The sequence below is a fragment of the Pipistrellus hanaki genome, assembly GCF_964339955.1.
Source record: "Pipistrellus hanaki genome assembly, chromosome: 1".
NCBI lineage: Eukaryota > Metazoa > Chordata > Mammalia > Chiroptera > Vespertilionidae > Pipistrellus > Pipistrellus hanaki.
In genome coordinates this window covers 188,694,180-188,712,542 of record NC_140503.1, presented here as the reverse complement: position 1 = coordinate 188,712,542, position 18,363 = coordinate 188,694,180, and the positions used below count along the sequence as shown (strand labels likewise).

Here is an 18,363-nt window from a genome sequence, read left to right as displayed (position 1 = left end):
AGGGTGGGGTGGGAACCTGGTGGAGGGGGGAAGAAATGAGGAACCTTTGTAATAATATGAACAATAAAGATTGATTTAAAAAAAATAAAATAAAAAAATAAAAATAAATAAAAAAATAAATGCTTGCTGAGATGAACCGACTACTGCACTCCCTCACACATGCGCAGCTGAACAATGACATGGGGACAGACACACAGAAACGAATGAAGCTGTAAATCACCGTGTTTCCTATCTTCGGATGGACTCTTGTGCCAGTTCTTGAGCCAGCGTAGGAGTTTGTTGGCACAGCTCTGGTCACCTTGCTGTCCAATGATGGTCTTGAGCGAGGCTGGCTTGTATTTATCCACCCAGAGCAAATGTGCCACCTTATTTTCACGGCTGTCATCAGCCACGTTCCCGGCCCAGCTGTCACCATCTGTCTCTGCGGCCACCTGCTTATTGAAGTCCAGGCCTCTCGGAAGCACACTGGCTTCCTTCACTGCCGTCACAGAGCTGTCCTTTCTGGGAGTCCGTTGTCTCTTTTTGGATTCTGAGTCCTTTTTACTTGGGCTACTTTTTCTTTTTCCTTGGTGGTTTTTTTGGGGTGTTCTTTGTAATTTGGACTTTTCTTTATTCATCTTAAGAATTGGAAAAGTGAGGGAAAAAGAAACCCGGTGAGATAAAGAATTTCTATCCTGTTCCATGTACCCCAGAGGACAATCTGATGTATTCACATAAAACACCCAAGCGGGTTTGTCTTCACAGTGGGTCCCACTGTTTATGGAAATCATTACCTTCCAAACTTTATAAAAATTAATAATACCCTGAAAGTACCCACATGCAATTTTTAAAAATGAGAACTTTAATAATCCAGTATCAGTTTGGAAAAAAAACAAGAACAAACGGGTAAAGGATTAAGATATCTTTGTTTCAGTTTTCTAACTAGTTAAAAGTTAATGCCTCCAAGCATTATGCAAGGTGAAATACACCATTCAGAGAAATCAAACACCATGTGATTTCATTCATATGTGGTATCTCATGACAAAATAAACCAACAAACAAAATAGAAACAGACTTGTGGATAGAGAACAGACTGACAACTGTCAGAGGGGAGGAAGGTTGCAAGACTAAGTGAAAAGGGTGAAAGGATTAATTAAAGAAAAACCTCACAGGCACAGACAACAGCACAGTGGTTACCTGAGGGGGAGGGAGGTGGGGAGATGGAAGTAAAGAGGTACAGGGGAGATAAATGGTGATGGAAGGAGACTTGACTTGGGATGGCAAGCACACAATACAATATACAGATGATGTCTTATAGACTATATCTGAACCTATATTATTTTATTAACCAATGTCACCTCAATAAATTCAATAAGAAAAAAAAAAGCCCTGGCCGGTGGCTCAGTTGGTTGGAGCATTTCCTGTTCACCAAGTTTCAGGTTTGATTCCCGGTCAGGGCATATACCTAGGTTGCGAGTTCAATCCCATGTTGGGGCACATACAGGAAGCAACCAATCGATGTTTCTCTCTCACGCTGTTGTTTCTCTCTCTCCTCCCCCCCACCCCTTCTTCCCTCCCTCTGGAAAACAATTAAAGCATGTCTTCAGGTGAGGATTAATAAATAAATAATAAAAACTTAAAAAGTTAATGCCTCCAAATAACTGTGTCTGGAGTCAGATGAATGTAAGACTTATTGGGAGATCACTAAGTTATATAAATGTCTAACTATTATACCATACACCCAAAACTATTATTAGAATGTCAACTGTAATTGAAAAATAAAATTTTTAAACAATTAAATACCTCCACAAAAACCTATACACAAAATGTTCACAGCAGCATTACTATATTATATACACATATATTATTTTACATTATACAAAAAAAAATGGAAATAACCCAAATGTCCACCAACTGATGAATGGATAAACAAAATGTCCAATAGCCACACAATGGAATGTTAATCACTAATGAAAAGGAGTGAAGTAATGGTACATACTTCAGGGTAGGTGGACCTTGAAAATATTATGCTAAGTGAAAGAAACGAGACACAAGGGGCTATATATTGCATGATTCCTTTCAATGAAATGTCCAGAATAGGCAAATCCACAGGCACAGAAAGGAGAGTGGTGGTGGCCAGGGGGTGGATATGAGGATCAACTGCAAATGGGTACAGGGTTTTTCAGGGAGTGATGAAAGTGCTCTAGAAGTAGACTGTAGTGATGGTGGCACAACCCTGTGAATATACTAAGATCCACTCATTTATATAGTTTAAAAGGGTGAATTGTGTAGTGTGTGAATAATGTCCAAATAATAAATTTTGTGGTGTAAATAATAAAAAAGAAAAAAATTAGTGCCATATATATTTTTTAATTGATTTTTTTAGAGAGGAAGAGAGAGGGATAGAGAGTTAGAAACATCAATGAGAGAGAATCATCAATCAGCTGCCTCTTACACACCCCCTACTGGGGATGTGCCCGTAACCAAGGTACATACCCTTGACCGGAATCAAACCCAGGACCTTTCAGTCCATAGGTGGATGCTTTATCCACTGAGCCAAACCAGTTTCAGCAAATAAGTGCCTCTTTACCAGTGAGTGGATACTAAAATTAGTGGGTGAATGTTTGAGGAGAAACAGATATTAGCATAGTCTTAAAGTATCTCCCCAATTCATTTGTCAGTTACAAAGGGGAAACAGTCACTTTACTAGTAGAGAAACCCAGCAGACATTGACTTAACCAAGTAATCAAGATTATTATCACACAAAAAAAATTATCACCAATTATAAGAGATATCACATGATGTAGTATCATGCATTGTAAAAGACACAATATTACTTCTTGCCAAAAATGCATAATCTCAAACTAATCATAAGAAAACATCAAAGAAATGCTTTTTTTTTTTTTTTTTTTTTTTTTTTGTAGAATGGCTCCTCCAGGAATGACAAAAGAACTGTCATAGACTGGAGGAGACTAAGACACAACAACTAAACTCAGTGTGGAATTCCTGGAACAGAAAAAAGACAACGGGAGGAAATGCGAAGTTTGAATAACATGTGTGGTTTAGTTAGTGGCATGGTATCATTGTTAATTTCCTGGTTTTGATAACTGCTATGGTTACGTAAGTTGTTGATATTAGGGAACACTGAGTGAAGGGCCAATACAAATCATTCCCCAAGATTTTTCTAACTGGAATAAATGGCAGAACACCTTGCACTTGAGTAACAGAGCTGGGGACACTAAACTTGGCCTACTGGCACCCCTGAGTCCCGCACTTGGAAAAGGCCTGTAAGCTTGGGAATAAGCGAGGCTAACCCCAGGAGAAGCAGAGACAGGAACCGAGAGGGGCAGATGAGAGCACTCCAGCCTCCAGCAGTAATCCTCCGCCAGGCCACCTGCCCATAGCTTAGGTATGTAGGCCAACACTTTCCCCTTTTTGCTAAAGCTAATACGGGCTGGGTTTCTATCATAACTGAAAAAGTTCTAACAGTTTTAATTAAAATTTATCATATTGATAACTATATAGTATCTTTAAAGAACTTTTAAGCAATAACCTCTGCCCAAAGTCATAGCAAGAATATAAAAAATATGGAAAGTTTAATAAGTAGATATGACTAAGTGCAATACACTGTCCTCCCTCTTTCCTCATATTCCTTTAAAAAAGATAAGGAAGCTCTAGCCAGTTTTGCTCAGTAGATAGTGTCAGCCTAAGGACTGCAGAGCCTCGGGTTCGATTCTGGTCAAGGGGACATACACTGGTTGCTTGATCCACGGACATATGCAGAAAGCAACCAATCAATGCGTCTCTCTCACATCGATGTTCCCCTCTGTCTCCCCCCTCCTTTCCTCTCTCTCTATAAAAATCAATGGAAAAATGTCTTTGGGTGAGAATTAATAACAACAAAAACGTTAAGGAAATGCATCAGAGAAGATATCCTGAAGCAGAGTCCACCGGCTCACAAGGCATTAAGGTAGGACCAGTTGCAGTAGAAGGGGAAGTTACTCTTTCAGCCAACAGGCCTGCAGCCACCCAAGAAATGTCTCTGAAACAGGAACACTGCTACAAATCAACCTAAATCAAGTTCATTTTATACAAACCTCAGCTTCAACTGCTATTTCATATTTAGACTTCTTGCCTGGCATAGTTCGAATCAGATCCAATAGGCCATCCTCATCAATAATTTTTGTCCCCAAAGCTGCTGCCTAGTGATTAAAAAGGCAAACCATTAAAAACTTGTATTCTAACCATTACTTTCTGCTAAAAAGAAAAGAGAAAGACTTGGGCCTCTTAATTGGTGAAAAACCACACTTGTAAATTAGATAATACTGGAATTATTTTTTTAGCCATACGTCATAAAAAAGCGCCATTAAAATGGAAGAAAATGACAGATATGTCCCTAAGACTAAGTGGGTGCCTGAAGGGTCCCAGCACCACTGCTCCACCCTAGAAAGGCAGTCACCGGCCCTAAGCCCAGCTCCCCACCCCGCCCCCAGGATCGGCTTGTCTGGTAGACACTTTCCCCCACTGCCTCCCTACGAACAGAACTCCAATGAATCCATCTCCAAGTGATAAACTACGATCGGTCTAAGGCCATCAGAAAGTGCTCGCCTTCCAGCCTTGTTTACAGTAGGGAATGGCCATGTGACAGCTCTGGCCGATGAGAGTGAAGTGGGCTTTTACAAGGGGGTTTCTGGGGAAACTCTGGAAGGCCAGTCACAGCTGAATGACAGCTTGTCCCCGATCCCTTCTTTCTGCCTTGAATGTGGACTTGAATGCCTAGAGCTGTAGCCATCTTGCAACACAGGGCAACATGCATAATGTTTAAGATTAACAAAATAAGGATGGAAGAAGTGGAAAATGGAAACTGCCTGGCTAATTACTGAGCTGCTGAGCCATCCCAGCAGCTGCCTACCTCTGGACTTCTTGTTACATAAGGAAATGAGCAATTTGTTTGAGTAAAGACAGGTGGAGTATTCTGTGACTTGGGAGCTAAAGACAATCACACTTCCAGAGTTCCAATAAAAAATTTAAGTGGCATACATAAGAATACTTAGGACTAAAAAAAAAAAAAAAGAAAAGAAGAAAAGTAAGGAAGAAAACTGCATTTGCTTCTATCTTCAAATAAGATTTAAACTGGAATACTATACTGAAAAAGTCAAATAAACAGGAACTGTGGCTTCAATTGGAAAAGAAAAATCCTGGGATCAAAGCCAACACTTCCATGGAGAAGAAATAACAGGAAAGAAATTACTTCTCCGTTTTTTCTCCTTAACTCTGTGTAAAGGGCATTACTACAAATGGTCATATCACAGCCGGCCAAAGCCAGCACCCACCTTGTCGCTCTTGGACTGCCCGCTATCACGGCCCATGACTAGGTAGTTGGTTTTCTTGCTGACGTTCCCCGTTACTTTTCCTCCATAACGTTCAATTAGAGACTTGGCTTCATCTCTTTCAATGGACTCCAGCACTCCTGTGATTACAAATGTGAGGCCTTCCAAGCAATTTTCAGCTCCCTAAAAACCAAAATGTTCAAGCAGAGAGGAAATTACATGGTAGCTTTCCAAAGAAATATTTGGCATCAAAACTGCAGGAAGTTGATTTTTCTCATTTGACATCATAAATAATCTCAGCATGGAAAAAATTCCCGGAAATTTACAGCAAATAAGCAGAAACTGAAATTCAATCCTAAGAAATTCTTATGTAGACTAACACTTAACAAACTTATAAAACCAACAATGAAAAAATACATTCAATACAGTAAGTAGAGCTTATTAAAATTAGACAATCATACTGTTTTCATTATTACGTTTAATATTTAAGCTACTAGTGAACTAGGTATAGCTTTAAGTAAACAACTAGATGCAACATCCACAGAAACTCCTGCTGTTGCTAAGAAAGAAAAGCTTCAATTCTGAAAGCTAAACAAGTTTGAGTCCTGGACTTCTCTCTGGCTGCTTATCCTGTGATAGTAAATCTAACCATCTATATATAACTTAATGGCAAGATACCTCTTGGCTGGAAAGATAACTTGATAATATAAAAGACACTGGCCAAAGCAAGCTGGATGGAGGAGACATTTAATCTTAACTGGAACTGTGTATAGCTATAGACATTTTTTTATTTTTACAATGGTTCAATAAAAAGATATAACCATGCAAAATGAAAATTATGTAAACCATTCTCTTTGAATAGAGAATTAAACACAGTCTTAAAACAGGTTTGAAAAGAAGCTAAACAAAATCAAAAACTAGCACAATACAAGTTCAATCTTTCACCATCCAGGTAAAGAATCTTTTTCAGGGGGAAAAGAATAGATCTGAATCGACCTGGGGGAGAAAAGGTTTAACTAACAACATCTCAAGGTCCCTTCAAGCCCTATGATTCTACAATACTATTAAAATTATCTTGTGAACACTGCAAGTACTCAAACACCTTTCAAAAAATAACCTTATAAAATTCGACATACAAGCCCCTCTCCCACACCCCAATCTTCTGTATCTCCTGAACTATCTATCACTCATTGTGGCTCTGGGTATCTTTTTACCTGTCCAACCCCAGCAGGTCTAGCCTCCCTACCAAACTCTTCCATCCAGAGCTCTCACTGCAGGACCAGCAAACAAACCACCAATATCCTCAACTCTTCTCCAACTTTGCCCCCATGGGCTTATCTTCCCTGAAACCTGACTGTCCCCCATCCCCCAAGAACACCACTTTACCTAAAGTTCTCTCAAGCAGAGGCTTTCATACACTTTATACAAGAGGCAAGACTAGCACATATATCACAACTAACCTATATAATAAAATGCTAATATGCAAATTGTCCCCTCGGGGGTTCAACTGATCAGGAATTTGACCACTCGCTATGATGTGTGCCGACAACCAGGGAGCAGCGCAGAATGAAGGAAGGCCTCAGCTGGCAGTTAGAAAAGGAAGGTCCTGATCGGCCCTAATCACCGGCCAGGCCTAGGGACCCTACCTGTGCACAAATTTTGTGCATCAGGCCTCTAGTAGGTAAATAATAATTTACTTACAATCTCTTTCCTGAGTTAGACCATGAGTATCATGAAGGCAGTCTTGTAACTGCTGGATGCCTCAACGTCAAGCCCCTGGGGTTAACTTGTAGCTCACTGAAATTTTTCTAAGTATCAAGCAGTGACTCATAATGGGAATAAATAAATACCTCTAATTAGTAACTATGGTGACTGTGGCTATTCTGTTAAATTATCAATTCTCTGTGCTGTAAAAACATAGTGAACACATACACTGACCCACCGACCCACTGACCAGAGGCCTGACAGGACGCTATGCCTTCATAGCGTTCTCACCTTTGGTATTTCTTTGGAGCCCAGAGCTTTGGGACCTTCTCGATTTAAGAAACTTCGATAAGCTTGATAATTAGTGCGTCTCTTTTCAGAATCTTCAGGACTTACAGACTTTAAGGATAGAGAAAAGAAATTGAACAAAGTCATGCAAAATTTATGTAACATTAAAAATACATATTCATAAATAAGCATTGGTCCTGAAATTCACACTTTTAGCTACCCAGGTACTCTCCAATTTACACATGCCTGGATTGTAAACATCTCTGCACGAGACTTTGTCAAGCCTTTCCACTCTTTCTAAAGGCACACATCTCAGGGCAGGTTAGATGCATAAGCCTGCCTCAAGTCAAAAATAAAAAAATAAAAGGAGTGTATTTTATTTCAAAGATGCATGTGAATTTTACAATTCTATTTCACAATATATCCATCTAAACTGGTTACACAAGAAGACATCCTATGTATATCCTATGGCTTTGCACTCCCCTAAAACAGCCTCAAGGGCTCTATACCCCTGAGGATATAAACACTATAGCTTTGAGAATGGCTTCATAGAAACAGCTGGCTCTAACAAGGGGCAAACTTTACTCCAAAGAGCAGACACATTCTATATGCCACCACTCTTCCTTCTAGGTTTAATCAATCCTATTCTAATTCAGGAGACCTTACACTGAGTATGTCTATCTCAGAAAATCATGGGGAAATTTTTCAAACTATATCCCTCAGACTCACACTTAAGTTTCTAATTCAGAGATATGGAATATGGCGTCAGCATGTGTACTTGTAGAAAAAACATTCTAGATCATTCTGATTTTAAAACCACTATATAATGGTCACTGCTGTTTTTTCTACTCCCAGTTTCACATTATTTTTAATTTGTAAGCTACCTCAAATACCTCTGAGAGTAGACAAAAATATTACTTCAATACAAATAAGTGATTTAATCAATAAAGTAAGTACCGTATTTTCCAGCGTATAAGACGACTTTTGAACCGAAAAAAAGTCAACCGAAAATCGGGGGCAAAAGACCAAAATTGCACAAAAATTACCTGCAGATCTTGACGGCAAAGTAAGTCTTTTCTTTGAAGTGGGGGGTAGTCTTATACAGCAAAATAGGCCTAAACCTATGTTTTAACTCTAAAATTAGGGGGTCATCTTATACGCCAGAAAATAAGGTAAGCTGCTTTTGGTTATAAAATAAGTAAGCCATTATAGATTGGTCCGGGACCCTAACTCTACATTTTAACAGTAGTTCTCAAATGTTGGTGTGCATACCTATGAGAAGCTTATTAAAATACACCTGCCCAGAGAGAGAGAGAAACATCGATGAGAGAGAAAACTCAACATTGATCCTGCCACACACTCCCCTCCCCCAACTAGGGATAAAGCCAACTACTGGGCATGTGCCCTGATTGGGAAATGAACTGGCGAACTCCTGGTACATAGGTAAATACTCAACCACTGGTACATAGGTAAATACTCAACCACTGAGTCACAGTGGCCAGGCTAGCTGAATTTATTAAACAGATGTTCTCAAAACTGCTTAAGTTCTCTAAGTCATTTCTATCCCAACTTTGAGAAACACAGTAAAGAGGAAAATATCACTTGAAGATTTCTTCTCCTTTAATAAAAACAAACAAGCCTCTGTAAATTGAACATGTCTAGAGTGCCTGAAGAAAAACATTCACTCACCAGATAAGCATTTAGTGAAGAAAAATCTGAGACCAAAAAGTTCATTGTTCCCTTAAGCGTATTTATGAGCACTGACCACAAACAAAAAAAGCATCTTGAAATCATCATTGTTTCACTGTTCTGCACTAAAAAATGGTAACGAGCAGTTAAAATAGGCAATATTCTACTTTTAATTCTAAGTGCCTAGAAGGCTTGAAGGAATGTGGCTTCTCATTATGAATCAAAGGGCATTTCAAATTGGAGATGAAAACACAGAAAACTTTTCAAAACCATTTTGCATTATTTCACCCTGTTCTTTCCTTTGAAAATGATTGCAGTATCTCAACATTGTTATACAAGAGCAAAAAAAAAGGAGTACATTCAGGACAAATACAAATAATTATTTTAATAAGTGCCAGGCATTGTTCTAAATGGTTTTATCTATTAATTCATTATTATCCCTATTTTACAAATGAGGAATCCAAGCAGAAAAAGGGCAAGTAGCCAGACCAAGATCACACATCTGCTCGGAGGCAGCGCTATGATCTGAAACTGGCTCCATGTCAGAGCCACCATGTTATACTGCATTTTTTGGCCTCAGAAGTCTCAAGTTCAAACTGGCTCTGTAACCCACCAGCTGGATAATCTTATAAAATTACTTAAATGCTGTCATCTTGTTTACTTGTCTTTAGATATTGAATAATAAAGCCCTGGCCAGTATGCTCAGTGGTTTAAGCGTTGTCACATGCACCAGAAGGTCACAGGTTCAATCCCAGGTAAGGTCACGTACAGGAGGCAGCCTATCGATGTATATCTCTCTCTCTCTCTCTCTCTTTTTCTCCCCCCCCCCCCACCCTTTCTTCTAAAAATAAATTTTTTAAACTGAAAATGGAACTCCCATTTGACCCAGTAATCCCACTCCTAGGAATATATCCCAAGAAACTAGAAACACCAATCAGAAAGGATATATGCACCCCTATGTTCATAGCAGCACAATCTACAATAGCCAGAATTTGGAAACAGCCTAGGTGCCCGTCAGCAGATGATTGGATCCAAAAACTATGGTACATCTACACAATGGAATACTATGCTACCATAAAAAAGAAGGAATTCTCATCATTTGCAGCAACCTGGATGGAATTGGAGAACATCATGCTGAGTGAAACAAGCCAGTCAATGAAAGAGAAACACCACATGACCCCACTCATTTATGGATAATAAAGATCATTATAAACTGATGAACCAAAAGATAGATATAGAGACAGGAAAGCAACGAGCAGATTGTTAAATTACAGCGGGGAGGGGAGGAGGATCTGGGGGAGATAATAGATCAACCGAAGGACTTGTATACATGCATATAAGTACAACCAATGGACATAAACTCTGGGTAGGGAGGGGATATGTGGGAGGGAGGGAGGGGGGCAAAAAAAAAAAATCAATAAAATATGTAAAAATAAAATAAATAAATTTAAAAAAATAAATTTAAAAAAATAAAAAATAAATTTTTTAAAAAGTTGAATATTAAAAATAAATATCTCACAAGGTTGTTGTGAAGATTACATATGTTTTAGCACCATATCTGATACACAATAGCATTCAGCAAATATCGGCTAATTTAGCCAAATAAGTAACCTATGACCTGCAGCGGCATCTAAATAAGCTAGTTTCTTTAAAGTGCCATAATGACTTACAAAGTTAGAAAACTTGAAAATAACCAAATCCAGATCAACACATAGCCCCAACATGATACACTTTTGAAAGTTCTACCTCTTTTTTAGCAGGAGAACTTTTGATTTTCTTAGGACTTTTTATATCTCCTTTCAATTCAAAGGCATTTTCTTTTCTTTTCAAGGATGTAGGCTCTGCTTCTTTAGAAGAACTCTCTTCCCTTTTTTTCAAAAGTGTCAGCTTGGAACTAGGTTTAGGAGAAGAAGTTTCTCCTCTTTTGTGAACTGAAGGCTTGGAATGTTGCGGAGATTCTTTTGAACTTTCACATTTAATTTGCTTCTTAGGACTGCAGTTCTTTCTTTCATCCAAAAATTGTTCTGTTTTTACTAGGAAAACAGAAAAGACTGTGATTGTTGTTTTTTCGAAAATGATACCCAATAACAACATTATTTTTTCATTTTTCTACTGAGTAATCTTAGTAGTACACAATGTCATAGGTGATTTCATAATGTTTACATTATGATTTTAGTTCTTCATATAGCACACTTATTAAAAATTACTTCTTTGTATAACCAGTTCAAATTAAGGAATGTTTTTAAATACAAATTACTCATTAACTGAAATATGATAAACTACATCTAAGAACATGGGTTTTATTCCACAAATAATCTTCAGTGGTCTGAAATTTACCTTGAGAAAACTTACTAAAATATGGCACATAAAAATTCTGTAAGATGGTCTTGATAGCCACAAATCCTAAGAGATTTCAAAACTAAAAGTTACTATATGAACAGATTTACTTATAGGATTAAGACCATCTATACTAGCAGATGGTTACATATCAGAACCACTAAAAAATAAAACCTTTGGGCAGTCAGCAGGAGAGCTTCTGGAGACCTAACAACGACCAGTCAACTCTGAGCTGGAAATATCTAGTTCTTTGTCTTCACATACTGAAGTCCACAGGTGGCACTACACTTGGAGATTAACATGCAGCCAAGAGCTGTGAACTTTCTCAAAACGATCATAGAGCAGACAGGCACTCTGACTAACTCATACCAAAACAGCTTCCCAAGTATCTGAGTAGACCTCGCTCCAATATTCCTATGAAATAATGTCTACTTAACAGTTACTGAATAAAATGTTTAAACAAGGTTACCATAAATTTTCTTCTATAAAGATAAATATTCCAGCTTATATTTTTTTTCTGCTAGTAATTACCTTTCAAAGGACATTTATGTTTTTCTGCTTTATTTAAATTGGCGTGGACAGATGAAAACGTTTCTCTCTCTTCTGGGTCCTTTAAAGCCTAAGAAAATTTTTAAAGTGTCAAATGTGAAAAATGATAAGAAAACTATTACCACAAAATATGTTGTTAAAATTGACCAGTTTTAAATTTAAGTTTTAAGATTAAGGGCCATCTTCTAAAGTAGCAGGACAATACAATAAATTCTGATTCATTCATTCACAAAATTTCTGGGGCAAATGAAGCATACTTTCCTTCTTTTAATTTTACAGATGAGAAAAAAGATGAAAAGGGTATATAAAACATATTCTATAAAAAAGTATCCCAATTCTTCCAAATTTGTAAGCCTCGAAATGAAAGCCTTATTTCTGCTTCTTTCGTCTCAATTCTCAAATTGTTAGCATTATGCGTTAAAAACTAAAATATAAACAATCTAAAGCTCAAAAGAGGAAAAAAAAAAAAAAATCCATTCTCTTTCCACTGCTTCCTCAGAACTTCCTTTTACAAAGATATCACAAATTAGGGTTGTTTTTTTAATAATTAAAATTTGAATGTCTTTAGATGTACTAAATAAAGCTTTTCAAATGACAACGTCCTCATGACCCACTGGGTCACACATCTGACTGCCAAAAAATCTTTTTAAGTAGTAAGATATTGATAAGGACAATCTTAACAGAATGGGATTCAAAATAAATTAAGTCTAATTTTTTATGATCAAGTACTTAAAAAAAAAAAAAAGCATCTTGATGCTTTTAAAAATTCCCCCAAATACTCATCTTTTGAAACTGTCCTAATACATATCTTAAAAGTTCATTTAAAATGGCAAAATTGTGCTTCCCAAAATGGTAATAAATATTACAATTATTAAACGTCAGGTTCCATAGGAATCTTTATAAGCATTATTCTCTGAACAAGTATATAAAACTCCTTTGTGACAGATAGTAAGCAAAAATTGCAATTCATTGTTTTGTGAAGCAAGGTTCTGGTTGGCTTTGGCTCTATCAAATTTCCTCCGGGAAGAATAAGTTCCTCAATGAGCTTCCCCAAAAACATTTTTATAAATTAAAACAATTTAGCTTCTTTCTAGAAGTTAGTCTTGGCTGTATCTTCAAGCTTAGACTACACGGGTATGAAAGGGAGCACTGATCTATGCTGTACACTCAGAGTGCAAACAGCCCAGTAAAAACGCCACCTTTTTGTTCTTAGGCTCTTCATCCAACATGGCTAATGTTCTGGCAAACTCTTCATCTTCATGCAGTTGTCTCTCCAGCTGTAAAAAAGTGTCAATGGAGTGAGTTGTTGTTTTTTTCTTTTTGTAAATGAAAGTTTTTAAATGTTTGATTCATGATACACAGAAGAAACTGGAAAACATTTTCCAGAAAGCAACTATGACATATTTCCACTTAATATTAACAGTATCACAGGTTTATTTCTCTAAGCTATATTAGACTTCAGAACAAATACATCTAGTTTTGCAGGCATAACAGATAAATTGAACATGTTTTTAAAGCCATATTTCTCACTTGTAAAGTTTGAAAACTACAATTTTTTCTTGGTGGTTTTAATGCAATACTTATAGATCTCTTTTTTTTTTTTTTTTTTTTCTAAACTCTAGAAAAAGCTCTGAAAATAATCTCATCCTTATAGAAAAACAATAGTCTGGAGGGCACAAAAAAAAAGTGAATCAAGAAATCAAGCTCTAGCTGGTTTGGCTCAATGAATAGACTGAAGGGTCCTGAGTTTGAGTCCGGTCAAGGGCATATACCTCAGTTGCAGGCTCAATCCTCAGCCCTGGTCATATCCTCAGGTGAGGATTAGCAAAAAATAAATTAAAAATATAAATATAAAAAGAAATCAAGAAAATTATACATTTCTTTGAAAACATAGTAAGACATCCTCAAACATAACTATCAATTACTAATCCAAATGTATCTGTTCTGACTTTTGAAAATTTAAATCATCATATCAGAAGTTTTCCTAACATGCTAATGTTAGTACACAGACATTCTCACTTTCAGTAAAATGAAGCTCTTCCAGAAATATGTAGCGGTGGAATACATTTCTCTTTAGAAACTAAAAAATGCCCCCTGATAAAATGGCCTAATGTAACATCAAACAAAGGCATCCCTATATTATTTAAACATATGAAAAAAACTCAAAATCCACCCAATCCTAAAAAGGATTGGAAAATGGCATAAGTGTGATGAGAACACAGGAACCAAACCTTTGGTTGTTAATAAATGAACTAAATCCAACTATGCAGAGCTATAAGCAGAGAGATGCACATCAACATATTCTGTTGTCTAATATTTCTTTACCATAACTGTACTACACATCTAATTGCTAAAGTGAATATGAGTAAACCTTCACCATAAAAAGGTCTTTCAAACTCTAAGCCTCCAGTGGCCCTGCAAAATTTATGGTTGAACCCATACCATTTTTCCAAAATTTCACACTATGTAGTACACTTCTAGCACAGAGGATTCTAGATTTTTTAGATGACAGAAGAAATTTAAATACTTACATCTGAAATTCATTACTGGTGATTATGGCATCATATGATCAAAAGCCCTATATTTTATCTTGTTAATACCTTTGTTTACTTCATCTCTAACAGAGCTAATCAGTAACATACAATGTATTTGTTTTGAAGAGGGTTCATTTCCTAGATTAAATATGCACTAAACATATAAATGTGATAATATTTTGAGATATGTGATGAAAAGCCCTATATTTTAATACAATGTTTAGCACAGCAGATGGTGTTTAACATACGGTCTACATACTAACTTACTGATTTAGTTATTGGATGCACACTTAACTAAAGAAACAAAAAGGTGAAAGTCAGAGAAAAAAATGAACTTAAGAGGGATAATCAGGAAAGATATCATCAGCCATTAATACCCTAAAAACTCTTCATCAGACTAATAAATTACCCAAACAAGATACTGAAAAAGTGTGGTAGGAATGGGAAAATAGGGAATAGTGATAGAGTACCACACCTGGTTTGGAAAGGATGGGTTAAGCCTCCAGAATTTGGGACAGATAAGAAGTCAGGTACCTAAAAATTAACTCCACAATTCTACCTAGGCTGTTTGTGCTGTCTTGAGTTGTATGGATACCTGGTTTGTAGTTTATGTAATCCAGTGTAATCAAATAAGATGGAAAAAGATTTTGAAAGCTCTGTGAATTGTCAAATTAACAAAATCTGGATAAGTCAGATATATTCCAGAAAATCAGAATACTATTCTCTCACAATAACACACCAAGCACATAAGCAGTGATGGCACAATAGGTGAATGAGGCCATAAACAGCCCTGGCAGGTAGAGTTTACAGCCCACATAAAGGAAGACATTTAGGTAGCAATTATAACAATTATCAATAGTAGCTACCATGGGGCACAACTGAGTATAGAAGAGGGGTTTCTAATATAGCTTAGGAAATATGAGAATGTGACACTTAAGCTAATAAATGGGAAGAGGGTTCAAACAGTAGGTAGCAAGGTCTGGAACCTCTGATGGAGACGCTTACTTGGCTTCCCTGAAATAGCAAACTCTCCTCATTTCCCTATTTCATTAGTCACTCTTTTTGTTTGTTTTGTTTTTAATATTCTTAGTTTAAAGACAGAGAGAGATAGAAACATCAATAATGAGAGGGAATCGTTGATCGGCTGCCTCCTGCACACCCCAGACCATGGGCTAAGCCCACAACCCAGGCATGTGCCCTGAACCGGGAATTGAACTGTGTATTCAGTAGGTAGAGGCTCAGCCACTGAGCCAAACCAGCTGGGTAGCCACTCTTCCTTAAGTCTCCTTTGCTGGATCCTCCTCCTCTACCTGAGCTCTAAATGTTAACAGCGCTCAATCTTGAGGTTTCTTCTCTATTAACTTTCCCCATGCTCTCATTCAGTTTCACAGGTTTAAATACCATTAAAATGCTAGGGATTCCCAAATACACATCTTCAGTTTAGACCTCGTTCCTGAACTCCAGTTTCCACTATCCAACCACCCACTCTGCAGATGCATTTGGAAGCCTATTAGGTACAAACTTAACATGTCCAAAACAGAATTCTTGATTTCTCTGTACCAGTGTGTTCATCTTAATAAATGAATATTCAGTTGCTCAAGCCCAAAAACACACAGTCTCTTTGAATCTTCTTTTCCCTCATACCTTACAGCCAATCTATCAGCAACAACTTGAAGTTTATACCTTCAAAGCAAAGATTATAACCACTTCTCACTCTCTCTTCCATTACCACCCTGGTACAAGCTAACATCATCTCTCACCTACCTACCCCACGCAGCAGTGTACAAACTGATCTGCTTTGCTCCTGCCCCAACATGGTTTATTAGCCAGAATAATTTTTTTTTTTTAAATCTGTAAATTCATGTCACATCTATTCAACACTCCAATGGCTTCTCGTCTCACAGAAACTAAAATCCCAAGTTACCGTGCCAAGTTCTTTGGGTAGGTACTAAAGGCCTGTCGTGACTTAGAGTATTTGCTGCTGGCCATCTCTCGAACTCATCAAACTCAAACTCTCCTACCTCAGGATGCTGGCACTAGCTGTTCTGTTGAGAGGAAATTAGCCTTCGGTGGCCAGCCATGGCTTGCCATTATCACTTCATTTTGTGCCCCAATATCACTGCTTTATAGGGGCTGTCCTGACCCCTCTACTCAGAATAGAATAATCATGCTCTTTCCAGGTGGCACCAAGCTATGGACATCTCAGCACAACTGGCAGGAGCACCAAAAGATCTGAGGAGAAGAAAACTTTACCACAAGAAGTAAGTATATGAGCTGGGACACCCTGCTGCCTACACTGAGATTGGCCCTCGTCGCGTACAGAGTCCACAAGCAGGGAGGTAGCAATAAGTACCAAGCCTTGAGGCTGGACATGGCAACTTCTCCTGGGGCCCCGCGTGTTGTCCATGCAAACAGAGGATTACTGATGTTGCCTACAATGCATCCAACAACTGGTCCGCACTAAGACCCTAGGACAGAACCCCTAATGCTCATTGACAGCAAGCACGCACTACTGACTGGTACAAGTCCCACGCTGCACTGCCCCTGGACAACAAGAAGGGGCCAAGCTGACTCCTGAGAAGGAAAAGTTTTTAAACAAAAATTTTTTTTAAAAAAAATCAGAAGAACGATGATGAAATGAAAAAGAATGCCAAAATCAGCAGTCTTCTGGAAGGGCAAGCTTTTTGCGTCCATCCTGCAGTACCAAGCCAATGAGGCTGAGCAGATGACTATGTGCTAGAGGGCAAGGAGCTGGAGTTCTAGCTGAGGAAAATCAAGGCCCGGAAAGGCAAATAAATAAATAAATAAATAAATAAATAAATAAATAAATAAATCCTTTTCCCTCCCATCTTAGCTCATGTAATAATGGTGCTCATTCTAAAACAGAAACCCAAAACTATCCCTTTATTTCTCTTCAAAGCATGACATAATTATTTTAAACCTGGAACTGTGCTATGCACTCAATAAGTGTTCAGCAAATGCTTACAGAATAAATATATGGTTTATAGCTCAAGAGAGCACTCTAAATTAGAAACAGATTTAGGGATCATCACCATATCCATACAATTAGAGCCACAGGAGTGGATGAGATCACCGAGAGTGAAAAGAAAAGAGATATGACCAAATTAAATTATTTTTAACTATACTAAAGGAGGCTTCCATTCAAAGAAATTTAAGCTCTAGCTGGTTTGGATCAGTGGATAAAGCGTCAACCTGCAGACTGAAGGGTCCCAGGTTCAATTCATCAAGGGCACATGCCTAGGTTTGGGGCTCAGCCCCCAGAAAGGGGCATGTAGGAAGCAGCCAATCAATTATTTTCTCATCACTGATGTTTCTATCTCTCTCTCCCTCTCCCTTCCTCTCTGAAATCAATTAAAAAATATTTTTAAAAGATATTTAATAAATCTCTAAAATAATTATACCCTGCTCTTATCATTTTATATAAATTTAGATATTTATATACTAAATTTCAACTTATTTTACACATAACTCTCATAATGAAGCTCAATCCAAAATTAGCCTAGAATAATCTTAATTGTCTGGATAGACTAACAAGTCAGAACATCAAGTTGTTAATTATATCTAAATAAAAAGGCAATACCTCTGCATCTTCATCAAGTTGCAATTGTTTGGCAATGGCTTCATCATTTAATCTGGTATCATTTGCATTTTTTGAAGGCTGTATTTCAAAGAAAATCAAGCAAGATCAGCATAAAACTTGGGTTAAATATAAGGTGTTTTTTTCTTGACTGTAGCTGGTTGAGAATTAAATGTATCAGTAATGAAGTAGTCAGCCTCAATGCACACCAGCCAGAAAGTCATGTTTGTGACTACTCGGTGTCCACATCCATTTTCCTAATGAGAAATATTCTGCAGAGATGGTTCTCACTTAATTCTATGGAAATGTTCACGAAAAGTAACCCTCAATCTCTCCCCTTTGGTCCCCCCCAAAA

The 18,363-nt window shown here is 37.5% G+C and overlaps 1 protein-coding gene across 1 annotated transcript in view; it reads right to left on the bottom strand.

Moving 5' to 3' along the window:
- Nucleotides 1–18,363, bottom strand: part of RFC1 (replication factor C subunit 1) — a 66,312-nt gene that overhangs the window by 16,029 nt on the left and 31,920 nt on the right. The window contains exons 6-13 of the mRNA XM_084900599.1: nucleotides 18,012–18,089; nucleotides 13,076–13,153; nucleotides 11,859–11,946; nucleotides 10,737–11,023; nucleotides 7,305–7,412; nucleotides 5,313–5,492; nucleotides 4,077–4,181; nucleotides 221–617 (exon numbers count right to left, since the gene is read on the bottom strand). Coding sequence (XP_084756725.1) covers nucleotides 221–617; nucleotides 4,077–4,181; nucleotides 5,313–5,492; nucleotides 7,305–7,412; nucleotides 10,737–11,023; nucleotides 11,859–11,946; nucleotides 13,076–13,153; nucleotides 18,012–18,089 — 1,321 coding nt within the window. The remainder of the gene's footprint in view (nucleotides 1–220; nucleotides 618–4,076; nucleotides 4,182–5,312; nucleotides 5,493–7,304; nucleotides 7,413–10,736; nucleotides 11,024–11,858; nucleotides 11,947–13,075; nucleotides 13,154–18,011; nucleotides 18,090–18,363) is intronic.